Source organism: Lytechinus pictus, chromosome 19 (assembly GCF_037042905.1).
Source record: "Lytechinus pictus isolate F3 Inbred chromosome 19, Lp3.0, whole genome shotgun sequence".
NCBI classification, from domain to species: Eukaryota; Metazoa; Echinodermata; class Echinoidea; order Temnopleuroida; family Toxopneustidae; genus Lytechinus; species Lytechinus pictus.
In genome coordinates this window covers 138931-160060 of record NC_087263.1, presented here as the reverse complement: position 1 = coordinate 160060, position 21130 = coordinate 138931, and the positions used below count along the sequence as shown (strand labels likewise).

The window sequence follows — 21130 nt, the reverse complement described above, 5'->3', positions numbered from 1 at the left end:
AAATGGCAAAGAAAAATCACTTTTTTTTTCAAAAGGGGTTAGGTCCATTTTAGTTTAGTTGCAAAAGGGGTTAGGTCCACACAGATTTTTTTGGAAAAGAATATCATAAAATATATGAAGAGAGGTAGATTTATTTTATACCCAATGTTATGTTCTCGTGGTAGGGTATCATGGAAATACAATTTCGCATAAGAATATTGCAATATGGGAGAATTAAAAATATGACTTCCTTGGAGTGGACCTAACCCCTTTTGCAACAAAACTCTTCTAAGGAACTCATTTGTCAAAAGGGATTAGGTCCATTTTTCATAATTTTTTTGGTTTTATATCTCAAAACCTCTAAATTTTTAGTCACTCTGATGATACCAACGAACATTTGAAATTCAAATGAAAACGTGAATGAAAGTGGCAAAGAAAAATCACTTTTTTAATCAAACGAGATTGGATTCATTTCAGTTTACTTGCAAAAGGGGTTAGGTCCACAATGATAATTTGTTTAAAGATATATAGAAAAAAATTAAAGACAGGTAGATTTCTTTTATACCCAATTTCATGTTCACATGATAGGGTAGTACATCATGACAATTTAGTTTCTCATAAGAATTTTGCAATAAGTGAGAATAAAAAACATGGTTTTTCTTGGAATGGTCCAAAGTGGACCTAACCACTTTTGCAACTAAACTCCTCATATGTTCATCATTCCTCAGGGTGCTCGCATTATCGATTTAATATCCTGTTGTACTAAAGCATCCCGTTTTCAAGTCAATATTTCCTCGCACTTCGAGTTAATATTGTTTTATGTAGTGACATATGCTTCTTTTTCATGCCTACTTAAAGTCGTTGCCCCTTCAAGGTCTAAATATAAAACGTGAGATATGTATCCTCTTCATGAATTCCTATAACATATCCCTATTTCGGTCTGAATATCAAAGATTTTGATTAGTGAAATAGGTATGGTCTTATAGTGAATTCCTGCAAACAAGCCTTAGATTACCCATCTTCAGGTCTGAATTTCTAAGATTTTTTAGCTCGCGCTTCGCGCTCGTAATATTTGCTTAGTGAGAGATACTATCATGTTCATGATTACAATACACTGACAACAAAAAATGCTTATGTGTTTAGGTGTATATAGCAAGGGCTTAGTGCTCGCATTAGAAGACTATAGTCATTAGCGTACCTACAATGAGTCACAACCCATGCAAGGGACGTATCCCTGCCCCCCCCCCCCCCTGACGATCTTACAACTGATCCCTGACGAGCTAGAAGTGGCTCCTTTGAACTTGATGACCTTAAACGTATAATGATTTTAAAAATTTACTTCGTGCTCGCATTATTTTATCAGTGAGATAATACCCGTTTAATGTCTCTATTAGGTCAGTATACCAATTAAGTGAATCAAAATTTTTGCTGGTGCCCCCCATGCCTTGACCCACGGTACGCCAATGTTGCGCACTCCCGCCCCAAAAATGTCTAAGACCGAGAAAAACATAAGAAAAGGAAGATAAAAAATAATGAAAGGGGAAAAAAGTAAAATGGGGATACCAAGCCTATGTCACAAAATTTGATTCTAGATATTTTAGTCCAGTGTGCCATATCCTGTCCCCCTCCCAATACTTGCATGTGTTACAGTGATTTAGAACGCGTGATATATTGGGAACCCAGCTCAATATAATATAATATACATTACAAGTACAACAACTCAATATGCATCTGAGCTGTAACAGCGGCAGCTGTCACAGTGCAAAATACATGTAATGATATAGCCGTAGGCTTTAGCCTAATCTTATATGTCGACATATCTCTTTCAAGGTAAACAGTGCATAATCACTTGAGCGTTTAAAGGATTAATTTATCACTTATAAATAGCATAATTGACCCCGGATTGGACTTTGGAGTTTATCAGAGCTGCTTATACGCTTGATCTGATACAGCCATAACACGATGTCGAGTAGTCTCATTTACCAGGCACTGAGGCAAACTTACGACGGGTGATATGGTGCACGTTGTTTTTAATTCTTTCTTGAAAGGTAATTTGCCAGCGAGCAATTAACTAAACGAGCAAACCGGGCGAGCCATAATTTTGAAATAGATTTCAAGTGTGGATAAAACTAAATTCGGAAAGATACCGAAGAGAATTTGATGACAATATTATTATGATGTAATTTGAGAGGGCTCAGTTTACGAGACGATAATGATTTTTTGAAAGTATGTAAGCGAGTGACAAACTATAGGTGTCAATGAAATTCGGTAAAAATTATGAAGTAGAAAAAAAAATGAAAAAATTATTAAAAATAACACAGTCGATTTTAGGCTCAAGTTGTCTATCTGATTATGATTTAGCACTGAAAATTTCATCGAAATTGAATAAGTGAGAAACTTTGGTAATTAGACATATTGTTCATTTTCATAAAACAGTTATATGTACATTTTAGCAATAGCATATAGTTTTTAAAGGACAAGTCTACCCCCAACAAAAAGTTGATTTAGATAAAAAGAGAAAAATCCAACAAGCATATAACTTTGAAAATTTCATCAAAATCGGATGTAAAAAAGAAGGTTATGAAATTTTTAAGTTTTGCTTAATTTCATTAAAAAGGTTATATGCACATCCTGGCTGGTTTGCAAATGAGGAAACCAATGGCGCCATCCATTCACTATTTTTTTTATTACATAAAATATGAAAATATTCAAATGTTCTCCTTATTGTCAAGTGAAACAACGATCATAGTTCATTGTTTATTTATTTTTCCCTAGGCTTTCACAAAAACATTCATACGTGGTAGTTAAAACATAAAATAAAAAAATAGATTGTCAACGCTAAACATACATTGAGGTTGTTATATATAAATCATTTACATTACAGAGTATGATTCCGGTGACAAAAATTACAACATTTTACAATTTGAAAGAAAGAGGAGATCTTAACAAAGCTAGGCCTGTCAGGTCACCAATCATGCAGGGTACGATAATTATATAGATATTGAAATATATTGAATTAGACTACACATCTAAATCTAAGTATGGAAAGAAAAGGAAAGAAGTAAATACAGAGAGAAATTAGAAAAAGAATGAAAGAGTGAATATAATGAATTAATAGAATGAAAAAGAGATCCCTGTGAAATTGTGCACTGTAAAAACTGCGGTGTTAAAACTGACACAGTTGGTGTTAATAGAGGACCACACCCCGAGGTGTTAAAATTACACCCTAGAGATTGAACAGAACACCAATGAGTGTAAATGTAACAACCAAAGGTGTTGTAATAACACCTATAGGTGTAAAACTAACACCGTCAATTTAACACCGGTGTAAAATAACTGGTGTGGTCCTCTATGTACACCGGTTAACACCACAGTTTTTGCTGTGTGGAATTAGCATTGTTCCGTCGAGTCATGTTGTCAAATAATATGTAAAAATGAAATATTGTATAATTCAAACAATAAAAAAAGAAGAAATAGTGAGTGAAGGATGTCATCGACTGTCTCATTTTCATGTCACTGAGTTGGGCATATCAATGTTTGGTAAAAATTAAGCGAAAATTTAAAATGTCATATTACATCCGATTTTGATTAAATGTTCAGGGTTATGTTTTTTCTCTCTCTGTTTATTCAAACAAACATATTTTCTGGATAATGCTACGCCCTCACATTAAAAAACCCCATCTAATTCAATCTTGATAAAAATCGATGATGATGACAAGTCCTAATGATGACGAGTCTAATGGACATCCGCCAAATCAAAATACATTTAATGATGATTTTACATTTCCATTAGGAATCAAAATAAATTTGACATTATTGGAGGAGTAATCTATTGTTTTATATACCATGCTATAAATTGCAAATGAATAATGGGTATTTGACATAAGATGTTCTTGCATTTAACACAAATTTTTTTTAATGTTTTTTGGATAACATTTGAAAAGACCTCAAAAGTATTTTTTCACATTATGATTTTTTAAAACATTTTACATCAATGTAACATTGTTAAGTATGGTGTAATATAATTTAATGTGTTTAAGGAAAAAATGAGGCAACTTTCTTATTCAAGCTTGTTTGATTCTCTCTCTACATGTTCAAATCAACGTCGTCTTGGGAAGAAATGACATCATGATTTCGACAGAGAAGCTGCAAGCTTTATACGATCTCCGCCGTAGATGGCGCTATTGCTGAAGATTGGACATGACGTCGTGTTAAAAGGCATTGAACTCATGATCCGAGGACGACGGTTTCAGATTAGATGAATTTCAAGATACATGTACTCATAAACTGCTAAACGTGACAAAACAAAATACCGTATTATTTCTGTGAATCATGATTATGATGGGAGTTGGATGTTGTATTCACTTTTCATAGTTTACCGTGAAAACTATACCATGACAAGTAGCATAGAAAACTACTTTATTGAAAGAACTATGCCTGTTCCCCTCTTACTAGTATTTGTTTAAAGAAAATCATTTACTGTCATAACCACAGTGGTCACTCATAACCAACCAAATAGTGGATAAACACCGCGAGTACAGTCATTTCGACCCTATTGATTCGTATAGCCACAATAGCTTTGGATCTTCCCCTCTTCGACCGAAGAGTGCCAAGAGTTTTTTTTTTTTTGGGGGGGGGAGAACTTTAAAGGAGAATGAAACCCTTGAAACCAGCTGAATCCATATCAAAGAGAAAAATCAAAGAAACATATTGTTGAAAGTTTGAGGAAGATTGAATGAATAATAAGAAATTTATGAGCATTTGAATGTCGAGATCACTAATGCCATGTAGATCCTCCCATTGGCAATGCGACCAAGATCTGTGATGTCACACACGTACAACTCCCTCATTACTTTAGTACTTATTTCACTTATATTCTCACTTTTATAGAGTCTATCACAAGGTGAGGTGTTCTCTTTATGAGAGGACAAGTACAGAGGTTTCACAACATTATATCATTGATGAATCGTTTGTCATATGATTAGAATGAGCAAAAAGAGATGTTTTGGGGTATATTTTCAGTGTCCAAAAGGGGAGAGTTGTTCATCTGTGACATCATAGATCTTGGTCGCATTGCCAATGGGAGGATCTCCATAGCATTAGTGATCTCGACATTCAAATGCTCTTAACTCTTCTACTGCTAGTCCTATTTTACTCAAACTTTTGTTGATCTTATTCTTTGATTTTTCTGCTTTCACAAAAGCTAACTTGCTTCAAGAGTTTCATTCTCCTTTAAACTCTAACCCCATTGTTAGATGAGCTTCTTCATAATAAATAGTGGATTGAAAACTAAGAAATTTTTATTTTGTCAAGGGAAGCTCCTAAAGAATTGGTTGGTTGGTAGGTAATGATTTTGGCAAATCCGTCAAATTATGACTATAATTGCATTCTTCTTTTATAACAAGTAGAAATAATTCTTGCAGTTTTTTTTTCATTAAAAAAACAATTGCGGTGTACAAACAATATTATGTCTACTGAATTTTTCTCATCGTTGCCAGTGAATAGAAATACAAGTACACTGCAAAAACTCTGGTGTTGATTTAACACCACCCCGGAAGATATATGTCCACACCGAGAAGTGTTAAACAACACCAGTTTCGTCTTGGTCATAACACCAGATAGGTGTTTCTACAACACCAATTAGTATTAAAACAGCGTCGGTTTGATTCCAAACTAGTGTTGTTTCAATACTTCTCTGGTGTGAACATAATTTTTATATAGATTCCGGGCTGGTATTAAATCAACACCGGAGTTTTTGCAGTGTACGATGTTAAAACAATCAGTATATATATTTTTATATCCTACACTGCTATCAAAATCTATATGATTCTCAAATTCGTGGTTAATTCAGCTAATGTACAGCACGGGGGCACGGACATAAATGATAAATGGAATATATCCAGAACGTTTCGATCTCGTTGCATTGCGCACGTTCGTATCGATACCATTTATGACCTTTGTGTTCCGCTCGCTCGCTGCGAGATCCGATTACAATAGAAATTATGACGTCACAGGCAGACATATAGAAATTCCACCCACGCCTGCTATTGTCAATGGTTTGATTGCCTGACGTATTAAGTGGTATCAAAGCATACCTTATGAATATTCATATGCCTAGTGCTTTTCGTCTTGCATGTACAGTCAGAACCTAAGGTTTCCGTGTGAAAAATTGAATATTTAGTCAAATTGAATGGTTTAAATAAGTTGTGATATATCTTACTAGATAGATTAATATAAAGACAATATAATTCATGCACTTCATTTGCAGATATCTATTAGATTTCAAGAAACTTTGCTTGTTTTCTCTAGGTTTTTTGATGCCTGCAATATTTCTCTAACCATCAAAAGTCATGCAGTTCAATTGAATAACTATCACAAAATCCATTATTCGGTATCGCTTCTCGGCCTTTTGGCTAAGATCATGTGTAGTATCTGTTCTTTTCAGCTTAATATCTGAAACGCGACTCACCGAGTCGCTTGTATATTAAACTGATTTTTGAACTTAGGCCATGGAATAGGGGCTTGCTCCGTCCTGGCCACGGGTTGGCCCGGTATTGCAGTACCTCCGGGATCGGCCCACCCCTCAAGGGGTAATAATTAATCAAAGAAAGAAACTTATCAGAACCCATCTCTTTAAAGTGATTTCTGTCGTTCTTCATGATCCACCATGCATCCATATCAAAAATATAATTTCTCCCTCGACTCTTGGGTGGTACATCACTACACGTGTGTGGAAATTTTCATTATATGAGATTCTATTATAATTCACAAAAATAACAAACCTTTATGAACATCGCTTCTCGGCCTTTTGGCTAAGATCATGTGTAGTATCTGTTCTTTTCAGCTTAATCTACTATCATGTCTTGCCGAAGAGAGGGAAGCGATCACCAGGGTGCTGAGCCACCCGCCCTCCATCAGGGTTCTGACATCCGGGTTACCAGTTCTCGCCTTCGAGTTTCCCGCGAAAGGAGTTCTCGCCAACCAAGCTCCAGAAACCAGGTTCCTGCCAGCGAGGTTTCCACCACCGACCAGCAGACTGCCGCCAACGAGTGCCAGGTGTGTGGATCTTCCTTCGCCACCTCCAGTGGACTCCGCCGCCACATGGCCAGGCTTCATCGAGCTGCCTCTGCGGATCCTGAAGGTGCTGCGCCGGCTTCCATCACGGAGGTTTTTGACTACCCCTTGCCTTCACGGTGGAAATGTTCGGCATGCTCGGAGAACTTTTTCAACCAGCAGACCCTCAAGCGACACCAGACCAGGCATCATCCAGCTACCACCTTCGCCTATGCCTTTCGGTGTTCGTCATGCCGGTCCGAGTTCGACTCAGCACGAAGGGCTGCGAACCATTGGCAGGTCCACAAGAAGGAGCGATCTCAACCATCTGTACTCGAGCCCCAGGCGATTCCTGGTGTTGCCTCTTCCCAAGCCGGAGCTAGCATGGCTCGTTCTCCTCCACCTCTGCCCAACACTTCTTGGGCGGAGCTCGCCTCGAATCCTGACGAGATACCTTCCTTCGTCTGGGAGTCTCCTCCCAAGAACCGCCCCTCAGTTGAGGAGTTCGGATCATCTCTGCCAACTGATGTTACGATGATGTCTCAAGGTCCTCCATCGCAGGTACAGTCGTCTCCTGTCCCTGCTCTGACTCCTCCCTCACCCGCTGCCACTGCCTCCAGTTCTTCTCCAGGGGCTGCAAGGCAGCTGACTCCTCCTACACAGACTAACACCCCAGTCACCCAGAGGGCTCGTATGCAACCTGAAGCAGACGTTGTACCTGAACTCCCTCCTTCAGTCGCCGAGCACCCTGTGTCTGACGCTCAACACTGGGTTGATGCTGTATCCTCTGCATCAGATTGGTCCGAGTTTGAGACAGTCTGCGATCGATTTGTCATCCATGCTGTCGCTGTTTCCCGTCCCAATCTTGCTCGACCCCAGCAGCAAGTTAGGCAGAGACCTGGTGACCACCCTCCTAGACAGCAAAGAGGTCAGCATCGCCCAACCTTTGATGTCCGTGAGGCAAGTAGAATCCAGAAACTCTATCGTACCAGCAAGAAAAGAGCCATCAGACACATACTGAAGGAGAAATCACCTTCCTTTTCTGGTTCCGAGTCAGACGTCTTGGACTTCTTCCGTGAGGTGTATTCTGCTAGAGAAGTCGACGAGGAAGCAGTTGGTAACCTAGCATCCTCGCTCTTCGATGTCCCTCAAGGTGATGACTCTGCGACATCTTTATCTCTGCCCACGTCAGCGAAGGAGATCGGAGCAAGGCTGTCAAGGATGACAAACTCTGCCCCCGGGAAGGACCGCTTGGAGTACAGGCACATTCGACGTGCGGACGGGTCCTTCCGCATCACTGAGGCCATCTTCAACAAATGCCTGGCTGAAAGTCGGATCCCAGCTCCTTGGAAGATGGCATCTACCATCCTACTTCACAAGGCTGGCCCCACGGAGGATCCTGCCAACTTCCGCCCCATCGCCCTACAGTCATGTCTCTACAAGCTCTTTATGGCTGTGCTTGCGGACCGGCTGACCAAGTGGGCCTGTGAGAACCAGTACCTCAGCCCCGAGCAGAAGTCCGCTCGCCCCTGCGAGGGGTGCTTCGAGCACTCCTTCCTCCTCTCAGCTGCCCTGAAGGACTGCAGGAGAAACCAGAAGACCATCTGCATCGGTTGGTTGGACCTTAGGAATGCATTTGGAAGCATTCCTCATCCTGTCATCAAGATCGTCCTGTCCAATCTGGGTGTCCCTGATTCGCTTGTTACCCTCCTCATGGATGCCTACAATGGCGCGTCAACCTCGTTCACGCTGACCGGGGGCCAGACCGACACCGTACCCATCAGATCAGGGGTAAAGCAAGGCTGCCCGATGTCACCAATTCTCTTCAACCTGGCCATCGAACTTATCATCAGGGCGGTTAAGAAGAATGCATCAGACAACCATCTTGGAGTGACTGTCCAGGGCAAGAACCTCTCCATCCTGGCCTATGCTGATGACCTGGTGCTGCTCAGCCGAGACACTGAAGGCCTCAAATCCCTCCTTCAAACTGCTGGCTCTTCTGCATCTACCATTCAGATGCAGTTCAAGCCTCAGAAGTGTGCAACCCTCACCCTTGATTGCAAGCGTGGCACCAATGTTAGGCAGTCTGCACACCACATCCAAGGGGCTGCTGTCCCATCCCTTACTGAAGAGGAGCGTTACCGCTATCTTGGGGTCCCCATTGGACTCCCAAGACTCACAAGTCTACAGGAGAGCTCTAGGAAGCTGTCGTCAGACATCGAGGCCATTTCTTCCTCCCTTCTGGCGCCTTGGCAGAAACTAGATGCCATCAAGACCTTTGTGATACCCATCCTTCAGTATACCTTGCGGGCCACAGAATACCTCAAGTCCGACTTGAAACCCCTACGAGCAGCCATTATCAAGCACGTGAAGAAGATCTGCCATCTTCCGGTGAGATCATCCAACGCCTTCATCTTCGCATCCCGGCATTCTGGTGGTTTGGCTTTTGTTGACCCTGGAGTGGATGCCGACATCCTTGTCGTAACCCAAGCCGTCCGTATCCTGGCATCTGATGATGACACAGTGAGAGCCGTTGCTCTAGGACAGTTGACCTCAGTGGTCCACAGGACGATCCATTCTGCACCATCGGATGACTGCATCGACAAGTTCTTGTCCGGAAGCAGTGAGGGTCCTCTGGCAAACTCAGGGAATAGTGGCCAGGCATCATCTCTTTGGTCACGTACAAGGGCTGCATCCCGCCGCCTCAAGATAAGGATCGTCGGAGCCTCAAGCGGCGATGTCAAGGTCGAGAGTAGAGGCCGTACCATCCCCTCGAAGAAAGTAACATCAGGACTCCGCTCTGACCACCACAGCGAGCTGGCTGAGAAGCTTCGGTCCCTCCCCGACCAGGGCAAGGTAGCCAGATCACTCTCCCTGGACAGTTACGCCAACGGAACATCATGGCTGACATCCGGGAGCTTCATCCGGTTTTGTGACTGGCGGTTCATCCACCGTGCTCGACTGAACTGCCTCCCAACAAATGCTGCAGCCCGGCGGTGGAAACCAAACGCAAATGCCAAGTGCCGAAGGTGTGATCACCAGTTGGAGACGTTGCCCCATATCATCAACCACTGCCGTCCCAACATGGTACCGATCCGCCGGAGGCACAACCTCATTCAAGAACGCCTGGTGAAGGCAATCCACTACGGAGACGTATACCAAGACCAGCATGTCCCCGGCGACCCGAATCCAAGGGAGCGACCCGACATCACAGTGGTGGAGGGTGACAAGATGACCATTGTCGACATCACCATCCCATTCGACAATGGTCCGGATGCCCTCTCCACAGCTGCCAACTCCAAAATCCAAAAGTATGAGACACTACGTCAAGATCTGGCCAGCCGTGGTATGGATGCCGAGGTCCATGCTTTCGTGATCGGCTCCCTTGGTTCGTGGCACGGGGACAACGAACGGACCCTAGGCCGCCTCGGCATCTCTCGCCGATACAGAGCCCTGATGAGGCGTCTATGCTGCCTTGATGCCATCAAAGGCAGCCGGGATATTTACGTTGAGCACGTCACCGGTCACCGCCAATATGAATAATACTTAATATAATTTACAATCCATTATGTTTCATAATCATTTCCGTATTCATTATCATTTCCAAATATTTTTGTTCCTACGTAAATGCCTGTTAACCAACAGGCGCATGATGTAACAAATCCCCTTACACATTAATTTCTTTTCACAACGTAATGCTTTGTCAAAGCATTGTCCCACATGATATCTTGATGTTACCCCCAATAATTTCCATCCCTCGGTAACCTCTATACCGTTGGATCAACATATATGATTTGTAAAACTGTTCTTTCTGAGTTTTAATATGATTAATAAATCTGTTCTTTTCAGCTTAATATCTGAAACGCGACTCACCGAGTCGCTTGTATATTAAACTGATTTTTGAACTTAGGCCATGGAATAGGGGCTTGCTCCGTCCTGGCCACGGGTTGGCCCGGTATTGCAGTACCTCCGGGATCGGCCCACCCCTCAAGGGGTAATAATTAATCAAAGAAAGAAACTTATCAGAACCCATCTCTTTAAAGTGATTTCTGTCGTTCTTCATGATCCACCATGCATCCATATCAAAAATATAATTTCTCCCTCGACTCTTGGGTGGTACATCACTACACGTGTGTGGAAATTTTCATTATATGAGATTCTATTATAATTCACAAAAATAACAAACCTTTATGAACATTTTTTTCTCTCAAAAAGTACACGAAGAAGCAACATTTCAATTTGAAAGTAAGCATCTCTGGGTCGTATCAATTTCATCTGTTATAGGGAAAAAAAGATAGAAATGAAATTGGAATAGAAAATCATTTTGAAAATTAATATTTAATCGACATTGCATGGTTGATTCTTCTCGTAAAAAAGTGAGCCAATGTTCATTTCTTAATATTCCATATTTTTAAAGAACTTTCAATCCTTGATTTTTTTTAAGTCCGATTTTTAATGTTCTTTAACAAGTTCATATCTCAACTGAGTTAAAACTGTAATTCTGAAGTACTTGATTGCAAATCTCTATTTTAAAATGCTAGTGAAAAACCTGATTTTTTTGTATAACATGTATCATCAGAACGGATTTTCTCAATACAGAATCCGAAATCCCAAACTGGTTTTATTTCATAGAATTGTATCTATCCATACACTGATATCTCAACAACCACTTTTCAAGTGTATATTTCGTAAATAATAGTTCATGTAAAGAGGTGAAATGATTTGACCCCTCTCCAGCTTTCTATGTAAATGAATCTACCAGGGGGGGGGGGGGTAGTCAATAATCATCTTTAACCCTTCCTTCCAAGACCACGTTTTCTATCTCATTTTCTCTTCGTTAAGAATTCCATTTTCTCCGCATCGATTTTACCTACCTTTTCTCAGAATTTCACCTCACTCTACTAGCTTGATTCATGTTTTCTCTCTTTCTTTATCTCTTCTCTCAGAACTTTTACCTATCTCTACTTTCTCTCCCCTCTTCCTTGTTCTATCTATCTTTTTATCTATCCATCTTTCTATATATCTATTATCTATCTATTATCTTTCTATCTATCTATCCTTCAGTCCGTATTTCTCTTCTCCCCACCTCTCTCTCCACCCTTCTCTCTCCAAGTCTTTCTCACCTATTGGTTGGCTTTTCGATGCTATTCACTTTATATCATTTCTTATATATTATCATGTATAACATAGTTTAGGACTGTTGTTTTTCATTTGGGTTTCATTTATAACTTAGTTATGTACATTCCCAGGTTTGGTATTTAGTTCAGCTTTGTTTACATTCTTAATGCTTTTATATTCTATCAAAGAATATAAAGTCAGTTGGAAAATAAATGTTTAATTGAACTGTAAATAATATCTATAAAAGGTAAAAGAAAACCAAATGTCAAAATAACAGTTCTACAATTATCAAAAGAAAAATGTCACAATTTAATTTTAGATTTCATTGCCAAAATTTGTATGCAATCATTGTTTTGATAATCATATTTTGCTACTTTTGTTTGCATCAACGAATGTTTACATCGATCATAATGTTAGCCACTAGTGAATGAAAAATTTAATGGGCAAGTTAGATTTTAATGGACTACAAATTAGACAGCACAAATACAAGCACATTATATTATCTACATTTTTGTACTTTTTTCAATTTCAAGGCAAGATATATTACTTATAGCATCCATACACATGCATTTCAAATTCCATGGCAAGATTGTGCATATTGCAACAATTTCTTGATAAATGAATATTTGTTTTTTACTTCTCTTTTGGCAAGTTACAGATAATATCAATTATCGTACATGATTACCCGATTCTTTGATGAGTGTTCACAGGGTTCACAGTGTGTTGACGGAGTGTTCACATTGTGTTCACAGAGTGTTAACAGTGTGTTCACAGACTGTTCAGTGTTGCAGTGTGTAAACAGAGGGTTCAAGGAGTGTTCAGTGTATTCACATTGTGTTCACGGAGTGTTATGTGTTCACAAAGTGTTCACAGTGATGAAGTGTGAAAATGTAATATACACTGAACACCTCTACAGTGGAAGTGCCTACAGTGTGTTCACAAAGTTGAGATCATGAATACACACATTGTTCAATGTTAGTACTTTAACAGTGTAAAGTTGATTTCACATTGTGAACACACTGTGAACACATAGTGGGTCACACTGTGGGCCTATGTGTGTTCTTTCAAGCAGTGATGATCAAGAACTTGAGGATGATTGGAATCAAACAGTGATTTATCTTTTATATCTTTGATTGAGAGCACCAATTCTAAAGCATGAAAAGTATAATCAACCAATAACACTCATAATACTGGAAGACCATTTCATGAAAGTGTCAGCTCAACGCCATCTATATGGAAAGCCAAGCTGCATGGACAATAAGCAGGGCTCTGTGACACAAAGGCTTGCGATGAATTGCAAATATGAAAGAACCGCACTGATTGGCTCCCGGTTGGTTTTTTTTATATACCGTGCTCGTGCAACAAAGATCTTGATTAGTCCTTGGTATTTAGCGATCGAATGCAAACCTTTGTGTTACGGAGCCCTGATTTGACAAATTGCAGATGCAAGGAATATGCACATCGAATGAATGTCTGTTGACAGATGATTATTGTACAGCTTGGCTTTCCATAGTGATGGTGTCATGCTCGAGTTATAATTGTGCTTTCATGAAAAGGATCCCTGATTTCTGGACGAAATACAGTACTATCAAAACCAGGGGGGTGTTTCACAAAGATTTAAGTATGACTTAGAGTCGCACTGAAATGTCTATTTGCGCGCGGTATAAAAAGCATGACCGCATTGGTCAGATCATGCGAAGAGGACGCGCACTACTACGTATTGATCAATAAGAGTGCGCGTTGCATATCTTGTGCGCATCAGTATTTAAGTGCGAGTTAAGTCACACTTAAATCTTTGTGAAACACCCCCCTGAAGTAATTATGACATCATGAGGAATGAAATGTACTAATGGATTAACATCAATCTATGTATTCATGATGGAACGACCTCATATTGGTGCATGTATGTTAATAGCAAAAAACAAAATTAATATGGCTTACACCCTGTGAAATAGATCGCATGTTCAAACTGATAAGTTTATATTCATAATTCATATGCTTTTACTTCAGTGGATGCAAGCCAGAAATGTCTCGACATTATCCAAACTTCCCTGGCAGTGTTTATTACTAAAGTGAGATTTATGCAGAATTCATCAATAAAGGCATGCAATAGTAGAAAGAAGACTCTTCAACTGCAAGCAGCAAGTTCAAATGGCTCGGATAGTGACATATGAAAGACTTGATAGTTTGTTGAGGAAGGGGGGTATGAGGCCTGCCTCAATATGGTATAATTGCATATTGAATCTAGTATTCTATGAAGCATACCTATAGGCTACAGTTAAACGTTTTGAATATTAATGAAAAAGGAAGACTTTTACCATCTTATGTATGCAAAGAAAAGAAATTTCATGTGTACACATACCGGTATATAAATATTCTGTTTCACAGATGAGGCATTCGATACGTTCATAAGTTTGCATATTTAATGAAAAGCAGCATATACCACGTAATTCCAACAAAATAGATGGTATGAAGAAAACATTAACCAAAGCTTAGGCTCTATCCTTTCATCATAAAAAATAACATGATTTTACTGATTTGCATAACCTTAGATTCCAAATAAAGTTTTCTTTACAGTACACAAATTCATCATAATATACCATGAAGCAGAAAATATATTGATATTAGACCAGAAAATGCTTCATCTCTCTCTCTCTTTTTGTCTATCAAAAGAATAACAATGGCACAATGTTGATCTACACAATATTTAAAAATCCAATTCGCCTGGGTTTGTGTGTTGTTGCTGATGTAAAAGATGACATCTGGTTAGTTGATTTAGATGACTTGAATTTTCATTTTGTGTTTAAAAAAATCTCTTTTTTCAAATGAAGAAAGACTCTGCTGCATTCACTTTACATGGCAATGTTCAATTTTATCTGCAGATAAAAAAAAAACATAACAGATAAAGTGAAAGAAAGTAAAAAAATATATACATACATGAAAAATATGAGCAAAGAGGAATTAAGGATTACTGTTTTCTTTATGAAGGCTGTTTCAAATTACAATTAGTATAAAATTTTGCAAATAAAAGTATAAATTTTGGAAATGTACATCAATATGCCAATATGTTGGTATGAAACTACCAAACGTTGAGTCCGGTGGTATTTGACATATTATGATATATACCTCTCTTCTTGCAACATAACAAACATGCATGTAATCATGAAAATAATAATTTGCAGTGGTTGTGTTGTCACAAATTGTGCCAGTGAACAAGCATAAAAATGTCAATTTCCCAGTGTACATAAGTAAAAAGGAAATTAAACTTGAAAAAGCCACATTGCCAAGTGCTATTTCACAAAAGATGTAAATATGTTGCACATACAGTGTGACATTTGACCTCTATCCTAGTCCCCGATCTCACCTGGGTCAGGTACGGATTGATTTTCATGATTTGATTACACGTATGTACATTGTGGTTCATGCAAGTTTGTTCTATGATCATCTGCTAGGCTTTGTGTTACAGCACATAGATCATAGATGAAGGTCAAAGGTCACACTTAGTCATGTTGTCAGAGCTTGCATTAAACCCATGCTTGGGATAAACTGCTTGGCCTGTATTCTGAAGTCGGGTTTAACTTAAACTCAGGTTTAAAGTTGTGGTCTAAGTATGGACAGCCAATTGTTACATAAATCACTAACAGAAGGGATATAATATTTCAGCTCATTTGGCTCTCAAATCATTCATAATTGTCTAGGAAGTATGTATAGATTATTGTCTTCACCATCGATGAATCAGGAATCGGGAAACGTACAACTTAATAAAAAAATTGATACTTTTGGCTGTCCATACTTAAACCACAACTTTAAACCTGAGTTTAACTTAAACCTGACTTCAGAATACGGACCCTTGTATTTAAAGGACAAGTCCACCCCAACAAAAAGTTGATTTGAATAAAAAAAAAAAAGTTATGACATTTTTAAGTTTCGCTTGATTTCAGAAAATAGTTATATGCATATCCCGGTCGGTATGCAAATGAGGAACTGATGACATCACTCACTCACTATTTCTTTTGTATTTTATTATATGAAATATTCTAATTTTCTCCTGATTGTCCTGTGAAACAAAGTTTTATTTCTCCCTGAACATGTGGAATTACCCTTGTCCAACATTTTATGGTTCAGTCAAGTGGGTCCTTTTTGTCAAATTTGTAAAAATTGAAATATTGTATAATTCAAACAATAAAAAACTAAAGAAATAGTGAGTGAGGGACATCATCGATTCTCTCATTTGCATGTGACTAAATTGTGCATATGACTATTTTGTGAAAATAAGCGAAACTTTAAAATGTCATAACTTTCTTATTTTACATCCGATTTTGATGAAATTTTCAGCATTATGCTTGTCTGGTTTTTCTCTATTGATTCAAATCAAAAATTTTCGGGGGGGGGGGGACTTGACCTTTAAAGACATCCAAAGAATCATAGTACTTCTCAAAATTTGATAAGCATTTCAAACCTTTGTGGAACAATTATGTGCATAGTCCTGTACACGAAAACCTGCAAAACAACATTTTAACGTAGAGACATTATGCTTGTCTGATTTTTCTCTATTGATTCAAATCAACATTTTTCTGGGGGGGGGGGGGACTTGACCTATAAAGACATCCAAAGAATCATAGTCCTTCTCAAAATTTGATAAGCATTTCAAACCTTTGTGGAACAATTATGTGTATAGTCCTGTACACGAAAACCTGCAAAACAACATTTTAACGTAGAGACATTATGCTTGTCTGATTTTTCTCTATTGATTCAAATCAACATTTTTCTGGGGGGGGGGGGGGGACTTGACCTATAAAGACATCCAAAGAATCATAGTCCTTCTCAAAATTTGATAAGCATTTCAAACCTTTGTGGAACAATTATGTGCATAGTCCTGTACACGAAAACCTGCAAAACAACATTTTAACGTAGAGACATTATGCTTGTCTGATTTTTCTCTATTGATTCAAATCAACATTTTTCTGGGGGGGGGGGGGGACTTGACCTATAAAGACATCCAAAGAATCATAGTCCTTCTCAAAATTTGATAAGCATTTCAAACCTTTGTGGAACAATTATGTGTATAGTCCTGTACACGAAAACCTGCAAAACAACATTTTAACGTAGAGACATTATGCTTGTCTGATTTTTCTCTATTGATTCAAATCAACATTTTTCTGGGGGGGGGGGGGGGGACTTGACCTATAAAGACATCCAAAGAATCATAGTCCTTCTCAAAATTTGATAAGCATTTCAAACCTTTGTGGAACAATTATGTGCATAGTCCTGTACACGAAAACCTGCAAAACAACATTTTAACGTAGAGACATTATGCTTGTCTGATTTTTCTCTATTGATTCAAATCAACATTTTTCTGGGGGGGGGGGGGACTTGACCTATAAAGACATCCAAAGAATCATAGTCCTTCTCAAAATTTGATAAGCATTTCAAACCTTTGTGGAACAATTATGTGTATAGTCCTGTACACGAAAACCTGCAAAACAACATTTTAACGTAGAGACATTATGCTTGTCTGATTTTTCTCTATTGATTCAAATCAACATTTTTCGGGGGGGGGGGGGGACTTGACCTATAAAGACATCCAAAGAATCATAGTCCTTCTCAAAATTTGATAAGCATTTCAAACCTTTGTGGAACAATTATGTGCATAGTCCTGTACACGAAAACCTGCAAAACAACATTTTAACGTAGAGACATTATGCTTGTCTGATTTTTCTCTATTGATTCAAATCAACATTTTTCTGGGGGGGGGGGGACTTGACCTATAAAGACATCCAAAGAATCATAGTACTTCTCAAAATTTGATAAGCATTTCAAACCTTTGTGGAACAATTATGTGTATAGTCCTGTACACGAAAACCTGCAAAACAACATTTTAGAGACTTACCTTTCAGCATGTGATTAATCATGCAACAGGGTGTTCATGTCATATCACATGCTGAACCATAGGAATATACATCATGCTAAACTTCAAAGATCATCTGAAGACACTTTGTGTAGGCTAGCATCAATGTTACAATGCAAAATAATCTTACATCAATTATTCTCTATAGGTTACATGACTTACCAATGAATATGAATGTTGGTTGTAGTAGTAGAATAATTTAATCGCAAGTCTGTTCGATGAGAGGAGTAATGTATTCTGAATGACGAATACCGAAAGAGGACTTTGGAGCTGACTTCTTTGTGACAGTAACCTAGGAAGAAAAAAAAAAAGAATCATTCAAATGAATGATGACAGTGACAGTCAGGCCTGGCGATAGCTGTAAAATCAATGAATAATAGATTGAATGAATGAGATAGAATTATTTGAGCACATTTATAATTACTTTTCTATTCTAGCTTCCTCACATTTGGGACATTTTCTTTATATCAATTCATATACACAATATGTGTGAAATTGAAAAAGGGAAGTGAGATCAGTCTTATTTCATAATTTTCTAGTTCAGTTTTGTTGGCATTATCAGTGTCTTCCCTACCACAGCCAGCGCAACCAATCTCCATGCTGTAAATCATAATGTGAATAACATGCATGTTATTGCAAAGCGCCCTCTACAGTGACAAGAATTACATGATATAGAGGCATCCTATACATAGGGGTATGAGAGATCGTAAATAATCAAAGCTGAATAAAAGCTAATATGGAAAGAGCTCCTGTAATTTCGTACAGAGGAATGCCAAAATAAGCTGAGATTAAGATAAAAATTAAGCGCAAAAATAGCTGAAAATAGTAAAAGCTGAAATGTCAGTGTCACACCCCCATTTACATGATACATTGTAAAAAACAAAAAATTGGAAAGGAAAGTGAGGAGACAGTGGCGGACCGTGACCCGGAGGAGACAAAGCATTGGAGGGGCACTGTATTGTTTGTGAACAATGCTGTGCCCCTCCAATGCTTTGTCTCCTCCGGGTCACGGTCCGCCACTGTGAGGAGATGCAACTTTCTAATCCTGTTTTAGCTTGATACAAAGTAGATTATTAAAAATAAAGTTAGTCGTGTTGATGCAAGAACGCCCTTTACAGCAAGACATTTTTGTGCACCTCATAAGCGCAGAAATGCCCTTACGTGCGCCATTAAGGGCGTTTTTTGCATGCTTGCAATGCATGAAATTTTGGTGCTAAGGGCGTTCTTGCACCGACACAACAAGTTCTGATTGGTTCCTAGTCAGTCCACTGAGCAAAGTGAGCATGAAACGATGATCTTGATAGGCCATTTCATTTAGCAATTAATCGCTAACTTTTGTGTTACTGGGCCCTGGACTGTGTTGCATCCCACTGCTGCCACCATTAAAAACTTGTTCAATCAAGCTGGACAATACTAAATGTACTTTACATGATTTAGTTGTTAATATAAAGAAGAAAACAAAAAAATAAGATGTACCTTTTCTGGACTGTGCGCTCCGGGGCCTGGTTTACGTGTACTATCACATGGCATCTGGTTTCTTCCAATCATTGAATAGCTAGGAGACTTGTGCTTGTAGATGGATGGGTCTACAATACTATGTGATCCGGGTCCTGGGGTCTTCGCAATATCTTCAGCAAAGCTTCCCACATTGGGTCGAGATCTGAGTGAGTATCTAGGTCCAGAAGGCTTAACACAGGAGTAACCCCCAAGAATAAGCGGTAGGGTGTAGCAATTAGGAGCTGAAAATATATAAAACCAATGAAATTTACTGCTAGATAAAAGATGGTGATTTTATTCTAGAAGAAAGGGATTTATTCACAAGAATCCTTTGGCAGGGTACAGTGGTGACTAACCTACATGAATCCAAATGAAATCATAAAACAATTATACTAACCACACTGTAAAATGGTTTCTTGCATAACCTGCCTCTACCACCAACCTTAATTGGTAGCACACATTAGCTGCAATGCCTGTTACCATCTATGAAGGTGAATTTAATTAAATTGGCAACATTAAAAATCTACATCAAACTCTGTTAAAATCATAAAAATATACAAAACAATGAACCAGGACCTCTAGAAAATGAATCATGTATTTGGATAAAGGCCCTACAACAAGTATTATTTACAAGGTGGATAGGTACTAGCTCTGTGCATATTCACCAGACAAACTGGTGGCATGTATATCCCACCGCTGCCACCATTAAATATTTGTAAGGCAGGGTATCAGGTTGTGATGTTTAAGTTTAAGTTTGTTCAAACCAATCAACCAAGCAATAAATTACAAAATATTGAAAAAAGTATTTAGCAGAGCTTGTAGAAGGAACCTAACAAAAATATGTATTAAACAAGAATGATATTTAATAATGAAATAATCATTCCTTTTTGCTAAAGATGTTGTCAACAATTGGCTGAATAACGTCTTGCAACTAAAGATGAGCGCCCAATACCTGGTGTATCATTTACCTGGGGATTTGTCACACTTGACTCCTTTTGTTCTTGGTCTAAGGCTGTATGCAGCAGCTTTAAAGTGAGCACTAGGTCCAGCCTTTTCAGGGGAGTATGCTCCTGGGCCTGGTGTCCTGAAAGTGGTTATTTCCTTTGGACGGCAATACAGGGAATAGTGTGGAGTACCATCATTTCCTCTCCTGGTGACTTTAGAAGGGTAATTGTGGCATGGACCTGGACTGCAGTCTGTGGTGTAACGCTTGTGTCGGATACCAAAGGAATAAATGGGCATCTGTCGTTTTGTGATGGCTGTTCCTTGCCCAATGTTGGTAGGAAGGAGTACATTTGGTCCAGGACCAGCAAAGGATGCTGCAATAGGTCCACGTGGTTTGGTAGGAGTATAATCACAAGCCATGATTCCTTCTCAATCTTACTTTCCTTTTATAACTGCAAGAAAATGGGAAACAAATTGAAAAGTCCTTGGTAAAACAGAAACATTGTTTTAATTGATTATTTAATTAAGTTGCATACAAGCTTTGAATAAATTTACTAAATTGTATCAAAGTTCTGTATACTTCAAGCAGCACTTTGTGTGATCAAAGGAATAAAATGAAGAAAATCAAGA

At 38.8% G+C, this 21130-nt stretch overlaps 1 protein-coding gene, 2 non-coding genes and 1 pseudogene across 3 annotated transcripts; 3 read left to right on the top strand and 1 right to left on the bottom strand.

Moving 5' to 3' along the window:
- The first annotated feature begins 6372 nt into the window (after positions 1-6372).
- Positions 6373-6564, top strand: LOC129283427 (U2 spliceosomal RNA). Its single transcript, XR_008586695.1, has one exon. It is a non-coding gene; the product is annotated as a U2 spliceosomal RNA (small nuclear RNA).
- A 207-nt stretch (positions 6565-6771) lies between these two features.
- Positions 6772-6939, top strand: LOC129283428 (U2 spliceosomal RNA; annotated as a pseudogene).
- Positions 6940-10836: 3897 nt separating this feature from the next.
- Positions 10837-11021, top strand: LOC129283436 (U2 spliceosomal RNA). The gene has a single exon (XR_008586701.2). It is a non-coding gene; the product is annotated as a U2 spliceosomal RNA (small nuclear RNA).
- A 1406-nt stretch (positions 11022-12427) lies between these two features.
- On the bottom strand, positions 12428-20963 carry LOC129283324 (ciliary microtubule associated protein 1A-like). Its single transcript, XM_054919163.2, has 4 exons — positions 20524-20963; positions 19535-19797; positions 18221-18350; positions 12428-15026 (listed from the first exon to the last, which is right to left on the bottom strand). Exons 1-3 carry the CDS (start codon positions 20918-20920, stop codon positions 18258-18260), a joined length of 753 nt encoding a protein of 250 aa, XP_054775138.1. The 5' UTR covers positions 20921-20963; the 3' UTR covers positions 12428-15026; positions 18221-18257.
- Between the last annotated feature and the right edge of the window lie 167 nt (positions 20964-21130).